This window comes from Wolffia australiana, chromosome 5 (genome assembly GCF_029677425.1).
Source record: "Wolffia australiana isolate 7733 chromosome 5, ASM2967742v1".
Taxonomy (NCBI): domain Eukaryota; kingdom Viridiplantae; phylum Streptophyta; class Magnoliopsida; order Alismatales; family Araceae; genus Wolffia; species Wolffia australiana.
In genome coordinates this window covers 7,114,771-7,129,090 of record NC_135839.1, presented here as the reverse complement: position 1 = coordinate 7,129,090, position 14,320 = coordinate 7,114,771, and the positions used below count along the sequence as shown (strand labels likewise).

The window sequence follows — 14,320 nt, the reverse complement described above, 5'->3', positions numbered from 1 at the left end:
TTTCACCAGGAAAAGTGAGGAGAATAATTTATATTTCGTAAAAAACTAGGAATTATCCAAAATTAGAATAACCAGATTTATGATGAACACCTAAAATTCCTTAAATTTTAAGTTTGGTTAACCCCACAATTGAGATTCTATGGAGAGGACAAATCAAATTCACCTACCTGTGTACAATATTTTGATAAAAAGGTTTTGGGAAAAATATATTTACATAATAGGCCACATGATTTCATGATAAAATATTTAGAAATTTTTTGTGCTATCATATAAAAATATTAAAATATCAAAATAAGCTTCATTGAAGCTTACTTTATGGATGCTAAAATATTTTCCAGATTTCTCATAACATCCATTGATTTTAAAATGCTTGATATAAGTATAGTATATTTTCTATAATTTATGGAACAATTTCACAAATGTTGAGACATCCAATTGCATCAAAATTTTTCCTGAAACTAATTTTCACATCTGATATTTTAAAAAAAAATTAATATTTTTCATCACATTTACCCTAAGACAAATATTTTCATGATTTACAGATGTTCAATTTTGATATTTTCTAGTATGTTTGTGAGTTTTGAGTGCATTTAGAAATTGTGTTCCTAGGTTGTGCCCTTGGGGATGATCAAAAGCCTCCAAGTTCTGAGTTATTAATGGGAGTGGGTTTGATGAGTGGTTCCACGTGGCAACCTGTGGAGTGGAGTATCCAGATGGTTGCACCAATTGAGTTAATGCATTTCAGCATCTCACAACAGGACTTACAACGATGGATATAGATTATCATTTAGAGGCAACCCAACCAGATGACAATCGATCAAGAACAGAGACCATCCCATCGTGTCCACCAATCAGAGGGCATATACTTCTACTAATAATATGTATGATTATATTTCTACATGATATGTTTCCATACCACACTGTTGGGCTGAGCGAAAGATCACTGTCAACTCCACATCACTCTCTTAGAGTTTTTCATGGCAAGATAGTTTGGAAATCATCTGGATTATGCACAGGGCAACCGAGAAAAATAAAATCATCATATCATGGAAAAATAGGGATTAAAGACAAATTTTTGGTGAATTTGGGTGATATAGGCCTTCTATTAACATTATTACATTAGCTTAGGTATAGGTATTATCTTACTAATTATATGGTTAGACTCTTACAGATCTTCTCCATCTATATTTGATCCATCAACCCTAGATTTGAGTCCATCACCCTTTCATCTTGATTCCAATTGACTGAGATCTTTTCATATTTTCTCTTCTCCATTCTCCTAGAAGCCACTATTTGACCCAAGGTGAACTTTGGTGCATTCTGGTGAGATTAAGTATTAATTTTTCATCGTTAGATGGATACTTTTAGGTCTAGGTATCAATCAGGGACGTAGTTATAGCCAATAAATTGTTCTAAATCCATGATTAGAATCCTCTAAACATTTTTTTTTGAAAAAAAATCCTCTAAACATTCTACATCTAGGATTCCACTCAATTCTCCCTCTTATCTCTACAGCAATTCATCGCATCTAATCATCACACATTTTTCTCCATTTTCCTTGTAAATATCATATCTAATAAATGCAATGAAATAAATAAAATGAACTATAATAAATAGAGTGAAATGTTAGATCCCAGGTGTGATGAAAAGATCTATCTAGTCTAGTACAAATGTCAAAACTCTATGATTTGTGAGATGACATACTTGGCCACTAAGACATAACTAACATGAATCCATTAAAAATGAAAAATGGGTATGGAAAAGGTGATGAAAAATTAGAGAAACTTGGCTTTAATTTAAGTACAAATGAAGATGAGGAGATATAATTGAAAGGAACTATATTATAAAAAAGGTGTAATACAGTTTTTGTCAATAGACGACACCAACCAAGTAAAACAAAGGGAAATAAATAACCAATGAAAAGAAATTAAATTATTTTATCTATTCTTCTCCAGATAGGCATTCCACCGGCGAGATTTAAAGATAAAATTTTCATTTTCAGTAACCAGGAAGAGATTTTAAGTCCACAACTGCAAAGCCATCTTGTTTGGGATCCCATCAAACAGTGTTTTTTTCTGAGACTTGGAAGACAGTGAGAGCACTTCAGGAGAAGACAACGAATGCTGTCCTGAAGATACTGGAACCTCAATCAGATGGGCCTTCACAAAGCCCCATCTTTCCAAGTGGGCACCAATTATTTCCAAAAATTAACAATCCCCATTATGTTTTCCAGCTGTGGGAAGTTGCAAATTCAATCGAAGGGATTGAATTTCAATTTGCCCCGGGTTATCCTCACTATCTAATTTCCAATAATGATAAGAATATGACCTGAGAAGGAATTCCACATGCAAGAAAAGTTAATATTTTCTCTATCTTTGCCGCTTTAATCTACTTCTGCAAGTAGAATAATATTCTTGCAGGCTTTGCTTGTCAGCCACACTTCTTCCTTCACCTGCAATAATTGAAATTCAGAAGAAGACCCACCGACGGCCTCCTCTCTCCCTCTCTCTCTCTCTCTACCTCTCTCTCTCTACTTCTCTCTCTTTCTTTCTCTTGATTCAATCTTGGCTTGCTTGTCGACGGCCGTCAGTTGACTTCATTGGCTTGTCCTTCTGTATGTCTGTCGCCGAGCGGCTTTTCTTGGACCAACGTCTTTGGCATATTCTCTCTCTCTCTCTCTCTCTCTATCTATCTCTCTATCTCTCTATCTATCTATCTATCTTTGTTATCTCTCTCTCTATCTTTCTGTGTAGCTTCCTTTCTAACTCTTTATCTATGTCACACCGTCCGTCAGTCTCTCTCTCTCTCTATCTATCTATAGATATCTATATATCATCTATCTATCTATCTTTGTTATCTCTCTCTCTCTGTCTATGTCTCTGTGTAGCTTCTTTTCTAAGTCTTTATCTATGTTTCTGTCGGTGCTCATCAAATTTAATATGTCATTCCAACCCGTCCGTCAGTCTCTCTGTCGATTTGTCCGATGATCAAACTTTTTGTCTAATAATGAGTATCCAATCATCTGTCTGTCTAGTGATTTCTCCATTTATCACTCCTCACATCGAGCCACAGAGAGAGAGAGAGAGAGAGAGAGAGAGAGAGAGAGAGATGACAACGAGATTGACCCTTTTCCACCGTTGAATGAAGTGGCTAGAGAGAGAACTGGTCGGCTTGAGAGCGACGCGCTGTCAATCAACGACGGATGTATCGTCTTCAGTCATATCCTACAAGAAAGAGGCCCCGAGAGGGCCCGTTTGGTAGAAGATTTAGAGAGAGAGAACATAGTAGTGAGACCAAGAGAGAGAGAGAGAGAGAGACTCTGTGAGTAAGAGTTAGAGAGAGAGACACTCTGTGGGTTTGAATAAGATGGAGACCCTCTGAGAGTTAAAGAGTTAGAGAGAGAGACACTCTGTGGGTTTGAGTAAGAGAGACTCTCTGCGAGTTTGAGGTAGAGAGAGAGACCCTCTGTGAGTTAGAAAGACAGACCCTCTGTGCGTTTGAGTTAGAGAGAGGCCCTCTGTGAGTTAGAGTTAGAGAGAGACAGATCTCTGTGAGTTAGAGAGACAGACTCTCTGTGAGTTTGAGTCAGAGAGAGAGAGACTCTCTATGAGTTAGAGAGAGAGAAAGAGAGAGAGAGGGAGAGAGCAATAGTTGACGCTCTTTGTCGGCCTGCGACCTGGGGACGGAGCTTTCTAAAGAGCTCCGATTTTCTCTCTCTAGAACTCTAGGAGCACTAGGGTTGCATGCAGTGGATCTCGTCGTCCTCTTGTCTTCGTCATGCACTGTCCGATTATTGAAGAAAAAAAGTTGTATTCGCCGCAGTCGTTATCATGATAGGAGATCGAATACTTGGTAAATAAAAATAACACTTCCGTAGAACGTTTGCTTTCTATTGTTTAACCGCAGCCCAAGACCGTTTTCTCTCTCTAGACTTCACACTCACGCTACCAACTTATTTTCTCTCCATCTCTTTCCTATCTCTCCTTTGAAAGTCAATCAACCTCTCACTCCATCTCTCTCTCTCTAGACTGCATTATCAAAACCCATTCATCTATCTGTCGAGCCACTTATCTATGTATCTATCTTTCTATCTATCTCTCTACCCACCCGTCAATCAGCTAACCAAACATTCTCTCTTTCCACCCGTCTATCTGCCTATCTATTTCATGGATGGATGTATCAACTAGTCAATCAATCAATCATCATGTCTATCCATGGATGCATGTGCTTTATACATCATCCAACCTGTCTGCGGGTCAGTCAAATCATTCAATATGCTTATCAAAGGGTCCATGCATGTGCACTTATAGTTCTATATTTCTGCATCCATGTGTCTCACCCTTTTCATGAAAGAACTGCATGTGGGAGTCTGCATGGCATGTGGAATTTGCAAACCCATGTACGTATCTATCTATCTGTCTGTCCACCTGTCAATCAGCCAGCCATACATTCTCTCTTTCCATGAGTCTATCTGTCATCTATTTCATAAATCCATCCATCAATGCCTATCCATGTATCCATGTTCTTTATACTTAATCCCATCTCTTCATGAAAGAACTGCATCATTTTCTGAACCCATGAATCTATCTTTCTATCTATCCACCTGTAATCTGAAAGCCAAACGTTCTCTCTTTCCCAGAGTCTATCTGCCAATCAATCCATCAATGTCTATCCATGGATCCATGTGCTTTATACATCATCCAATCATTCATGAAATAATGGCATGTGGATTTTCCAAACCCACATATGTATGTATGTATGTATGAATCTATCTATCTATCAACTTGACAATCAGCCAGCTAAACATTCTCTTTTCCATGATGTCTATCTGCCTGTCTATTTCATGGATGGATGCATCAACCACATCAATCAATCCATCAATGTCTATCCATGGATCCATGTGCTTTACACATCATCCCATATCTGTCTTCAGATCAGTCCATGCATGTGCACATATATTTCTATATATCCGCACACATGGCATGTGGATTTCCCGAACCCATGTCTCTCTCTACCTCTACATATCTACCTCTGTAGCTTCAAGTCATGTCATGTGGATTTTCTGACTTTCTCTCTCTAGATCTGACCACCTAGATGGGTCAAGAAGAAGATGGCTCACCCACCGGGCCCATGAGACAGTAGCCGTCCTAGGTTCCCTCTACAGACACTCTTTCTTCTAGCCTTCAATTGACAAGTGCTCATCATGTCAAGTCGACGTCATCCATTCAAACGGTACTCTTCTCTTTCACATCGCTTCAAATTTTCTATGTTTTTAGAGAGAGAAATTGTGGGTTAGAGATGGATAAGTCGGTAGGTAGTCGCATTGACAGAGATAGATGGATAAACCAAACGATTTGCTAGAGAGATGGGTCGATGAAGAGAGAGAGATAAGAACAGAGCACAATTTGGCATTTGCTTTTGCCTAATCAAGCAATAACCCACGTTTCCTTCTCTCGGGGAATCTGAGGTGTCATTTCCTCTAAAACAAATAAATATCTTCTATCATTTTAGAGAGAGAAATTGTGGTTTATAGATGGATTGGTTAGTAGGTAGTCGCCTTGACAGAGATAGATGGAGAACAAACAGCCTGATAGATGGATAGAAAATCGGTACGGCGAGCAGAAGCTGCTGAAAGTTGACAATAATTCGTGTAGAGTTTGAGAGAGAGATGGACACATGTAGAGAGAGAGATAAATCTAGAGCGCGAAATGGCATCTGCTTTTGCCTAATTAAATAATAACCCACGTCGATAGAGTTGGATATATGGACAGAGAGATAGATGGAGAACAAACAGCCTGATAGATAGATAGATCAATCGAAATGGCGAGATGAAGCTGCTGAAAGATGGCCATAATTCGGGTAGAGTTTTCTAGAGAGAGAGATAAAAATAGAGCATACGGCGAGATCAATCGATTTGCTAGACAGATGGGTCGATGGAGAGAGAGACAAAAATAGAGCAGATGGAGAGATCAATCGACTTGCTAGAGAGATGGACATGTAGAGAGATGGGTCGATCTTGGGAGAGAGATAAAAAGAGAGCAGACGGAAAGATCAAACGATTCGCTAGAGAAATAGACATGTAGAGAGATGTATCGATGTATAGGGAGATAAAAAGAGAGCAGATCAATAGACATGTAGAGAGATCGATCGATTTGCTACAGAGATGGGTCGATGGAGAGAGAGAGATAAAAATAGAGCAGATGGAGAGATCAATCGACTTGCGAGAGAGATGGACATGTACAAAGATGGGTCGATCTAGAGAGAGAGATAAAAAGAGAGCAAACGGAGAGATCAAACGATTCGCTAGAGAAATAGACATGTAGAGAGATGTACCAATGTAAAGGGAGATAAAAAGAGACCAGATCAATAGACATGTCGAGAGAGGGGTCGACTTGCAAGAGTGATGGGGTCGATGTAGAGAGAGAGATAAAAATAGAGCACGATTAGGCATTGGCTTTCGCCTACTTAAAAAATAAATAAACACCCACGTCTCCTCCTCTCTGGGAATCAGAGACGCAATTTCCTCCAAAATAAACAAATATTTTCTTCCCCATTTTTTGATATTTCTCCCCCCGTCAAATCAACCCATCCCAGCTGTTTCACCGTCACATACACTCTCCCTATCTCTCTCTCTACGCTTAGAGAGAGAAAGAGGCTGAGCCATGAACACGGAATCTACCAACGAGTATTTATTTAAGCCCTCTACAGACAGCTCATCAGCTCTCTGAAGAAGAACACACCTCCGGGCACTGTTCATGGAGCTCCCACGCTAGATCGGACACTCCCTTCCCCAAACCCAAATTCCACCCCAAATTTCCCCAAAAAATGGAGGAGACGTTCCTTCCCTTCAAAGGGATTACGAACGATCTGAAGGGGAGATTGGCCTGCTACAAGCAGGACTGGAGCGGGGGATTCAAAGCCGGATACAGGTTTTTTTTTTTCTTCCTCTTCTTCTTCTCGATGTCCTTCGCTTCAAAGTTGAGATTTTGAGCCTGGATTTCTTCTTCTTCTTCTTCTTGTTGATGTTCTTCGCTTCAAAGTTGGGATTTTGAGCCTGGGTTCTGCTCTAATTCTGTCTGTGAGCAGGATTTTGGCGCCGACGACGTATATCTTCTTTGCATCGGCGATTCCCGTTATCTCTTTTGGGGAGCAGCTGGAGAGAAGCACGGGTGGGTGTTTTGCTCCTTGTCTAGATCAAATTGATTGATTGATGTGATTTTGGTGTGATTTTGATGTGAGTTTGATGGTGGGTTGTGGGTAGAGGGGTCTCTGACGGCGGTTCAGACGCTGGCGTCGACGGCGCTATGTGGGATTATTCATTCTATCATTGGAGGTCAGCCGTTGCTCATTCTCGGGGTGGCTGAGCCGACTGTCTTGATGTACACCTTCATGTTTGAGTTCGCCAAGGACAGAGGAGACCTTGGGCAGAAGTTGTTCCTTCCCTGGACAGGATGGTATGGACTCATAGTCTATCATCATCATCACCATCATCATTATCACCAACATCATCATCTTGACTATCATCGTCATCATCATTATCACCAACATCATCATCTTGACTATCATCGTCATCATCACCATCATCATCATCATCTTTACTATCATCATCATCATCACCATCATCATCATCATCTTGACTATCATCACCATCATCTTAATCACTATCACCATCATCATCATCTTGACTATCATCATCATCATCGCCATCATCATCACCATCATCATCATCATCTTGACTATCATCAACATCATCCTCGTCATCACCATCATCATCTTGACTATCATCATCATCATCCTTGTCATCACCATCATCATCTTGACTATCATCATCATCATCCTTGTCATCACCATCATCATCTTGACTATCATCATCATCATCCTCGTCATCTCCATCATCATCTTGCTATCATCATCATCATCGTCGTCGTCATCACCATCATCATTATCACTATCATCATCATCATCATCATCAATGTCATAACCAGCATCATTATCACTATCATCATCATTATCAATGTCATAACCATCATCATTATCACTATCATCATCATCATCAATGTCATCACCATCATCATTATCACTATCATCATCATCATCATCTTGACTATCATCATCATCACCATCACCATCATCATTATCACTATCACCATCATCATTATCACTATTAGCATCATCATCTTGACTATCATCATCTTCATCATCTTGTTCTTCTAATTTCTGATTTATGCTCGTCATGATCGTCTTCTCTCTGATCGTCTTCATCATCATCATCAAGGTCTTCTTCTTCGAATTTCTTCTTTGTGCTAGTCATGATGTGATGATATGGACAGGATGGTACGGACAGAGAGTTAATCATCATCACCATCACCATCAACTTCACTATCACCAGTGTTCTTCTAATTTCTGATATATGCTCATCATGATCTTCTTCTTCTTTCTGATCGTCCTTATCATCATCAAGGTCTTCTTCGAATTTCTTATTTATGCTACTCATGATATGATGATAGGAACATGATGGTACGGACAGAGAGTTTATCATCATCATCATGATATTATTGTTCTTCATGATTTATGCTCGTCATGATCTGTTTATTATTATTCTTCTTCTTTCTGATCTTCTGTATCATCGTCTTGATCTTCTTCGTCTAATTTCTGATTTATGCTGTTCATGATCACCTTCTTCTTTCTTCTGATCTTCCACTTCTTGTTTCTGATTTATTATCTTCTTCTTTATGATTCATCTATGTCATAATCTTCTACTTCTTTCTGATTCATCCACTTCATGATCTCCCTGCTTCTTTCTGATTCATCCTCTTAATCACCATCACCATCATCTTCTTCTTCTTCTTCTTCTTCTTCTCTTTTAGGATTGATAATGACCATCATCATCAGCATCAGCGTCTTCTTTTTTTATTATTTATGATTCATCTTCACCATCATCATTTTCATCTCCTTCTCTCTAATCCATGCTCGTCGTTGTCTTCTTTTCCTCCCTTCCACCTGATTTATCCTCTTTATTTCCTTGCTTTCTCTCTCTCTCTCTCTCTCACTCTCTTTCTTTCAACTGCCTTTTCTTCTTCTTTGACTTCTTGTTACTCATCATCTTTTTTCCACTGATTCTTCAAATATTATTTTTTTTTCTTCATCATATTTGTATGCTTCTTCAATCCGCAGGGTCTGTGTGTGGACAGCACTCCTATTGTTCATCATGTCCATCCTCGGGGCCTGCTCCATCATCAACAGATTCACACGAGTTGCCGGCGAGCTCTTCGGTCTTCTCATAGCTATGCTCTTCATGCAACAAGCTATTAAAGTAAATCCCATCTCCATTCCCCCACTCCCACTCTCTCTCTCTCTCTCCCTCTCTCTCTCTCTCTTGTCTTCCTTCCTCTTTCTAACCTCATGGCAACCAACACTAGACATGGTTGTTCTGTTCTGTTCTGTTCGTTTGAAACGAACAAAAAATTTGCACAAAATAACCGCACAAGGCCTTGTTCTTTGCTCTGGTCGTTTTTTTTTCAAAAACGAACAAAATTTGCACAAAACTAGAACAAAATTAGGACAAAGCGAACAAAAGAACCACACATGGGTCTGTGCGATGTTCTGTTCGAATTCGTTTTTGTTCTGTTTGGAAAACCGAACAGAACGAACAATTCGCACAAAAAGAACAGAACGACCACGTCTAACCAACACCTCACAGGGCCTGGTGGAGGAGTTCAGGATACCAGAGCGCGCCAATCCAATGGAAACACAGTTCCTTCCTTCCTGGCGCTTTGGCAATGGCATGTTCGCCTTTGTCTTATCTTTCGGTCTCCTCCTAACTGGACTCCGCAGCCGCAAGGCCCGGTCATGGGTCTATGGCACAGGTTCCGAGTTCTTCCTCTTCTTCTTGTTCTCATTCTCCTTGTTCTTAACTTATCTAAAACTGGCTTAAATCTGCAGGCGGTCTGCGGGGGCTCATCGCTGATTATGGCGTGCCGCTGATGGTGGTGGTCTGGACTGGCGTCTCGTACATCCCCGTCCGTGATGTGCCCGCGGGAATCCCCCGGCGGCTCTTCAGCCCGAATCCCTGGTCAAAGGGCGCCTACTCGAACTGGACCGTGATCACGGTGGGTCAACCGTAAACCCTCCCAAGCCTACGACTTTCCTGCTTATTTATCCCTTGGTCTCTTGTCCCCAGGAAATGGCTGATGTCCCCCCACTTTACATCATCGGCGCCTTCATCCCTGCTACCATGATTGCCGTGCTCTATTACTTTGACCACAGTGTTGCCTCCCAGCTCGCCCAGCAAAACGAATTCAACCTCAAGAAGCCGCCTTCCTACCATTACGACCTTCTCCTCCTCGGCTTCCTGGTCTGCAAAAAGACCCGCTTCTTCTTCTTCTTCTTTCATGTTTAGTTTGCTTGACAACTTCCATGTTCTCAGACCTTGCTGTGTGGGCTGATTGGAATTCCTCCATCAAACGGCGTCATCCCGCAGTCCCCCATGCACACCAAGAGCTTGGCCACGCTCAAACACCAGGTTCCTCCTCTGATGTCTCATGTATTGTTCAGTGATGGAGACAAAAATTGTCATCATCATCCACAACTTGACTTGAGCGATGGTGACGATTTCGTCATCAACATCCTAACAGCAGAATGAGGATGATGATTTGTCGTCATCCCTATTTATATAAACGAAGTTAACAAAGGATTGATGACAAGACAAACTTGTCATCATAATCCCGGCGAGGACGAGATTGTGACAACAACAAAGATTTTCTGTCATCATCATTGTGGCAATGATGAAGGAAGTCAACAATGATGATTCATGGCACTGACCTTTGATCCCTATGCAACAGCTGCTACGCAACAAGCTGGCGTCCACGGCTCGCAAGAGCATCGCTGATAACGCAAGCCTCACCGAACTGTATGGCAACATGCAGGAGGCATACAACCAGATGCAGACCCCCCTCGTCCACCAGCCCCCCTCCATGGTAAGTAAAATACCAAGTCAAGGTAGCTTCTTGATTAGATGGCTTTCTGTCCAACAAATTTTAACGAAGTAGCACCCTTGCTATTGGTTATAGCTTTTACACACTAGTAGGTGATTTACTCCGACATTTTTCTCTTACCAGGGTCTCAAGGAGTTGAAACAGTCGACGATTCAGCTGGCAACAACGTCCGGGGACATGGATGCGCCAGTTTTTGACTCAGCCTTTGACGTGGACAAGGACATTGATGATCTCCTCCATGTGGAGGTGAAGGAGCAGCGTCTCAGCAACCTGCTCCAGTCATTCATGGTGGGCGCCTGTGTTGCGGCCATGCCCTTCCTCAAGAAGATCCCCACCTCCGTCCTCTGGGGCTACTTTGCCTTCATGGCCATCGAGAGCCTGCCCGGAAACCAGTTCTGGGAGCGCATTCTCCTCCTCTTCACCGCGCCAAGCCGCCGATACAAGTAAATTAATCACTCAGTCCGTCCCTCTTGACTGTTGACTAAGGCTGTGCCTTCTTCTTTCTCTCAACAGGGTGCTGGAGAAGTGCCATGCGACGTTCTTGGAGACAGTGCCATTCAAGACCATAGCCACCTTCACTCTGTTCCAGCTGACGTACCTGCTCATCTGCTTCGGGCTGACATGGATTCCCATTGCTGGGGTGCTCTTCCCACTTATGATCATGCTCTTGGTCCCAGTTCGGCAGTATGTGCTGCCCAAGTTCTTCAAAGGCCCCCATCTCACCGACCTGGACGCGGCAGAATACGAAGAGTCCCCTGCCCTTCACTACCCCCTGGACGTACGTGCTTCTTACTTACTCGCTCATAAGGTTCAGGGACGGATGACAATCCATCATCCGTTTGGTCCCTTACCATCATCAGTTATCTGTCCTGGCACCAGATCAGAAAATCAATTGAAAGCCTTTGTGCCTTCTGTTTTGTTCCATTATGAAGTGCTGACAGTTAACCATTCCAAGGGATGGAACTGCAGCCTCTATGATGGATGCCTGATTGACTGTCTTATTCCCAAACCTTCCTGTTCTTGGACTAGAACTGAATTTTTTTCATTTTTGGAAATTTGTGAGCAGGATCAGATCTCAGAAGGGACGGGGATCGTCAGTGGCCAGGCGGATGACGCGGAGATCATGAGTGAGATGATCACGCGGAGCCGGGGGGAGATCATCCACGTGCAGAGCCCCAAGTTCACGAGCTCCAACTCTGGAAGAGTGGAGGACAATGGATCTGATCGCAGCCCGAGGGTGGGGGAGCTGAGAGTGGCCAGGAGCATGAGGCTGGGAAGAACAGGATCTGGCCCATTGAGCCCTGCGGCTCGTGCTTCGCCTCTCTCGAGAGGTCCTCGTGCCTGAGGAGGGCCACTCTGTAGTTGCATCTCGGTTTTGTTCATCCGATATAGGGCATCAACAGATCTAATGTACTGCTTGTTTTCAAAGATGAATAGAACAATGAAGAATTGATTTCTTGGAATTTCCTTGAGATTGTAAGAGGAAGTGATAGCGCCAATGTCTCCCTTGAATCTGATGAATACTGCTTGCTTTTGAAGACAGATGAACAAGGAAGAATGATTTCCAAGATTGTCTTTGAGATCGGCCCTCCATGATTATATGCAATGGGCCGCCCTTGAATCTGATGAATACTGCTTGCTTTTGAAGACAGATGAACAAGGAAGAATGGTTTCCAAGATTGTCTTTAAGATTGCCCCTCCATGATTATATGCAATAGGGCGCCCTTGGATTGATGAATACTGCTTGCTTTTGAAGACAGATGAACAAGGAAGAATGGTTTCCAAGATTGTCTTTGAGATTGCCCCTCCATGATTATATGCAATGGGGCACCCTTGAATCTGATGAATACTGCTTGCTTTTGAAGACAGATGAACAAGGAAGAATGATTTCCAAGATTGTCTTTGAGATTGCCCCTCCATGATTATATGCAATCGGGCACCCTTGTATAGATGAATACCGATCGTTTTTGAAGACGAATGAGCAAGGGAGAATAATTTCTTTGAGATTACCCCTCCTTGATCATTTGCAATAGGGAGCACACGGGTCTGATGAATATTGCTTGTTTTTGAAGGAGGATGGAGGAGGAATGATTTCTTGGATTTTCCTGGAGATTGCATCAGAAGTTTATTAGCGCCTACATCTCCCTCTTTGCTATGTAGTAATAACGAGGCATCAGAATCCGTTATCTCGTCATCCGGTTTTCACTACAAGACATCGAAATCATCATCCTTCACTCGTCCTCTACGAATTTGAATCTTGGTCTTGTTCCCGCATTATCATCCGCCAGAGGGGGTGCTTGGATCTGTGTAGTGCTTGGTTTCCAAGGTGATTGAACAAGGAAGAATGATTTCAAGTAATTTCCTTGAGATCCTTTCTGAACGTGAAAGTGATTACATGCCCCCCTGTATTTGAATTTCGGTTAAGTTTCTCCATGATCATCCACTTTAGGCATCCTCAGATCATATCCACTGCTTGTTTTCAAAGATGAATCGAACAAGAAAGAGTCCATCCACGGAACGTCCATTGACATCGTACCAGCAGGTGATCCTCCTCAACAAATCAAACGTGAAAGCGGTTAGATGCCTCGCTGTATTTGAATTCCGGTTATGTCTCTCCTTCATGATCATCCGCTTCAGGCGTCCTCAGATCTGATCCACTGCCTATTTTTGAAGATGAACAGAACAAGGAAGAATCCATGCGCAGAACTTCCTTTGAAATCGTACCCGAAGGTGATCCTCCTCTGAAATTGAATCCACAAATCAAATGCGCTTTATGCTTTTGAAGAAGAATGCATGCTCGGAATGTCCATGATCGTACTAGAAGAATCAAACAGATGCAGCATCAAAAATCTCACCTACTGTGATAGATTATCGTCCAAGAAACAATTACCATGCAGATGGCAATAAAAAAACAGTTAAACAGCGCATAACAGACAGATTAATCACCGATCGGACTGCATCCAAGCAAAATTTCATAAAATTTTCGTTTTTGCTGAATTTTCTCTTCTCCCCGCTCCGTCTTTCCCGCCGACTGTCCCCTACTCCAAGAAACAGTAGCCTGCACGTAGTAAAATACCATCAAATTTCATAGAAATTATGAAAATAATAAATTATTATTAACAACCCATGAAAAGAAAATAAGGTACATTTAATTAGAGTTAAAAAAATAAAGCAAACTTCAACAGGTAGAGGGAGTCGTCATCCGTCTGTCGTCTGTCAACGGCATTGGCCTATGATGACGGCAACAATGGATGACGTAGACGGCTTCCTTGATGACATTAACAGTTGAGGGTTGTGGATGGGTGACAAAGACATTGACGCATTTA

The 14,320-nt window shown here is 41.9% G+C and overlaps 1 protein-coding gene across 1 annotated transcript; it reads left to right on the top strand.

The window, feature by feature from the left end:
• The first annotated feature begins 6,709 nt into the window (after positions 1 to 6,709).
• Positions 6,710 to 12,457, top strand: LOC144702903 (boron transporter 1-like). Its single transcript, XM_078574916.1, has 12 exons — positions 6,710 to 6,929; positions 7,087 to 7,169; positions 7,262 to 7,454; positions 9,175 to 9,313; positions 9,701 to 9,866; positions 9,943 to 10,109; positions 10,181 to 10,354; positions 10,427 to 10,522; positions 10,842 to 10,976; positions 11,118 to 11,437; positions 11,508 to 11,772; positions 12,061 to 12,457. Exons 1-12 carry the CDS (start codon positions 6,826 to 6,828, stop codon positions 12,337 to 12,339), a joined length of 2,121 nt encoding a protein of 706 aa, XP_078431042.1. The 5' UTR covers positions 6,710 to 6,825; the 3' UTR covers positions 12,340 to 12,457.
• The last annotated feature ends 1,863 nt before the right edge of the window (positions 12,458 to 14,320 follow it).

Coding starts and splice junctions, on each gene's coding strand:
- LOC144702903 (XM_078574916.1), top strand. CDS start 6,826: ATGGAGGAGACGTTCCTTCCCTTCAAAGGGATTACGAACGATCTGAAG. Junction 7,455..9,174: donor TTCCTTCCCTGGACAGGATG/GTATGGACTCAT, acceptor TTCAATCCGCAG/GGTCTGTGTGTGGACAGCAC. Junction 10,110..10,180: donor CGAACTGGACCGTGATCACG/GTGGGTCAACCG, acceptor TCTTGTCCCCAG/GAAATGGCTGATGTCCCCCC.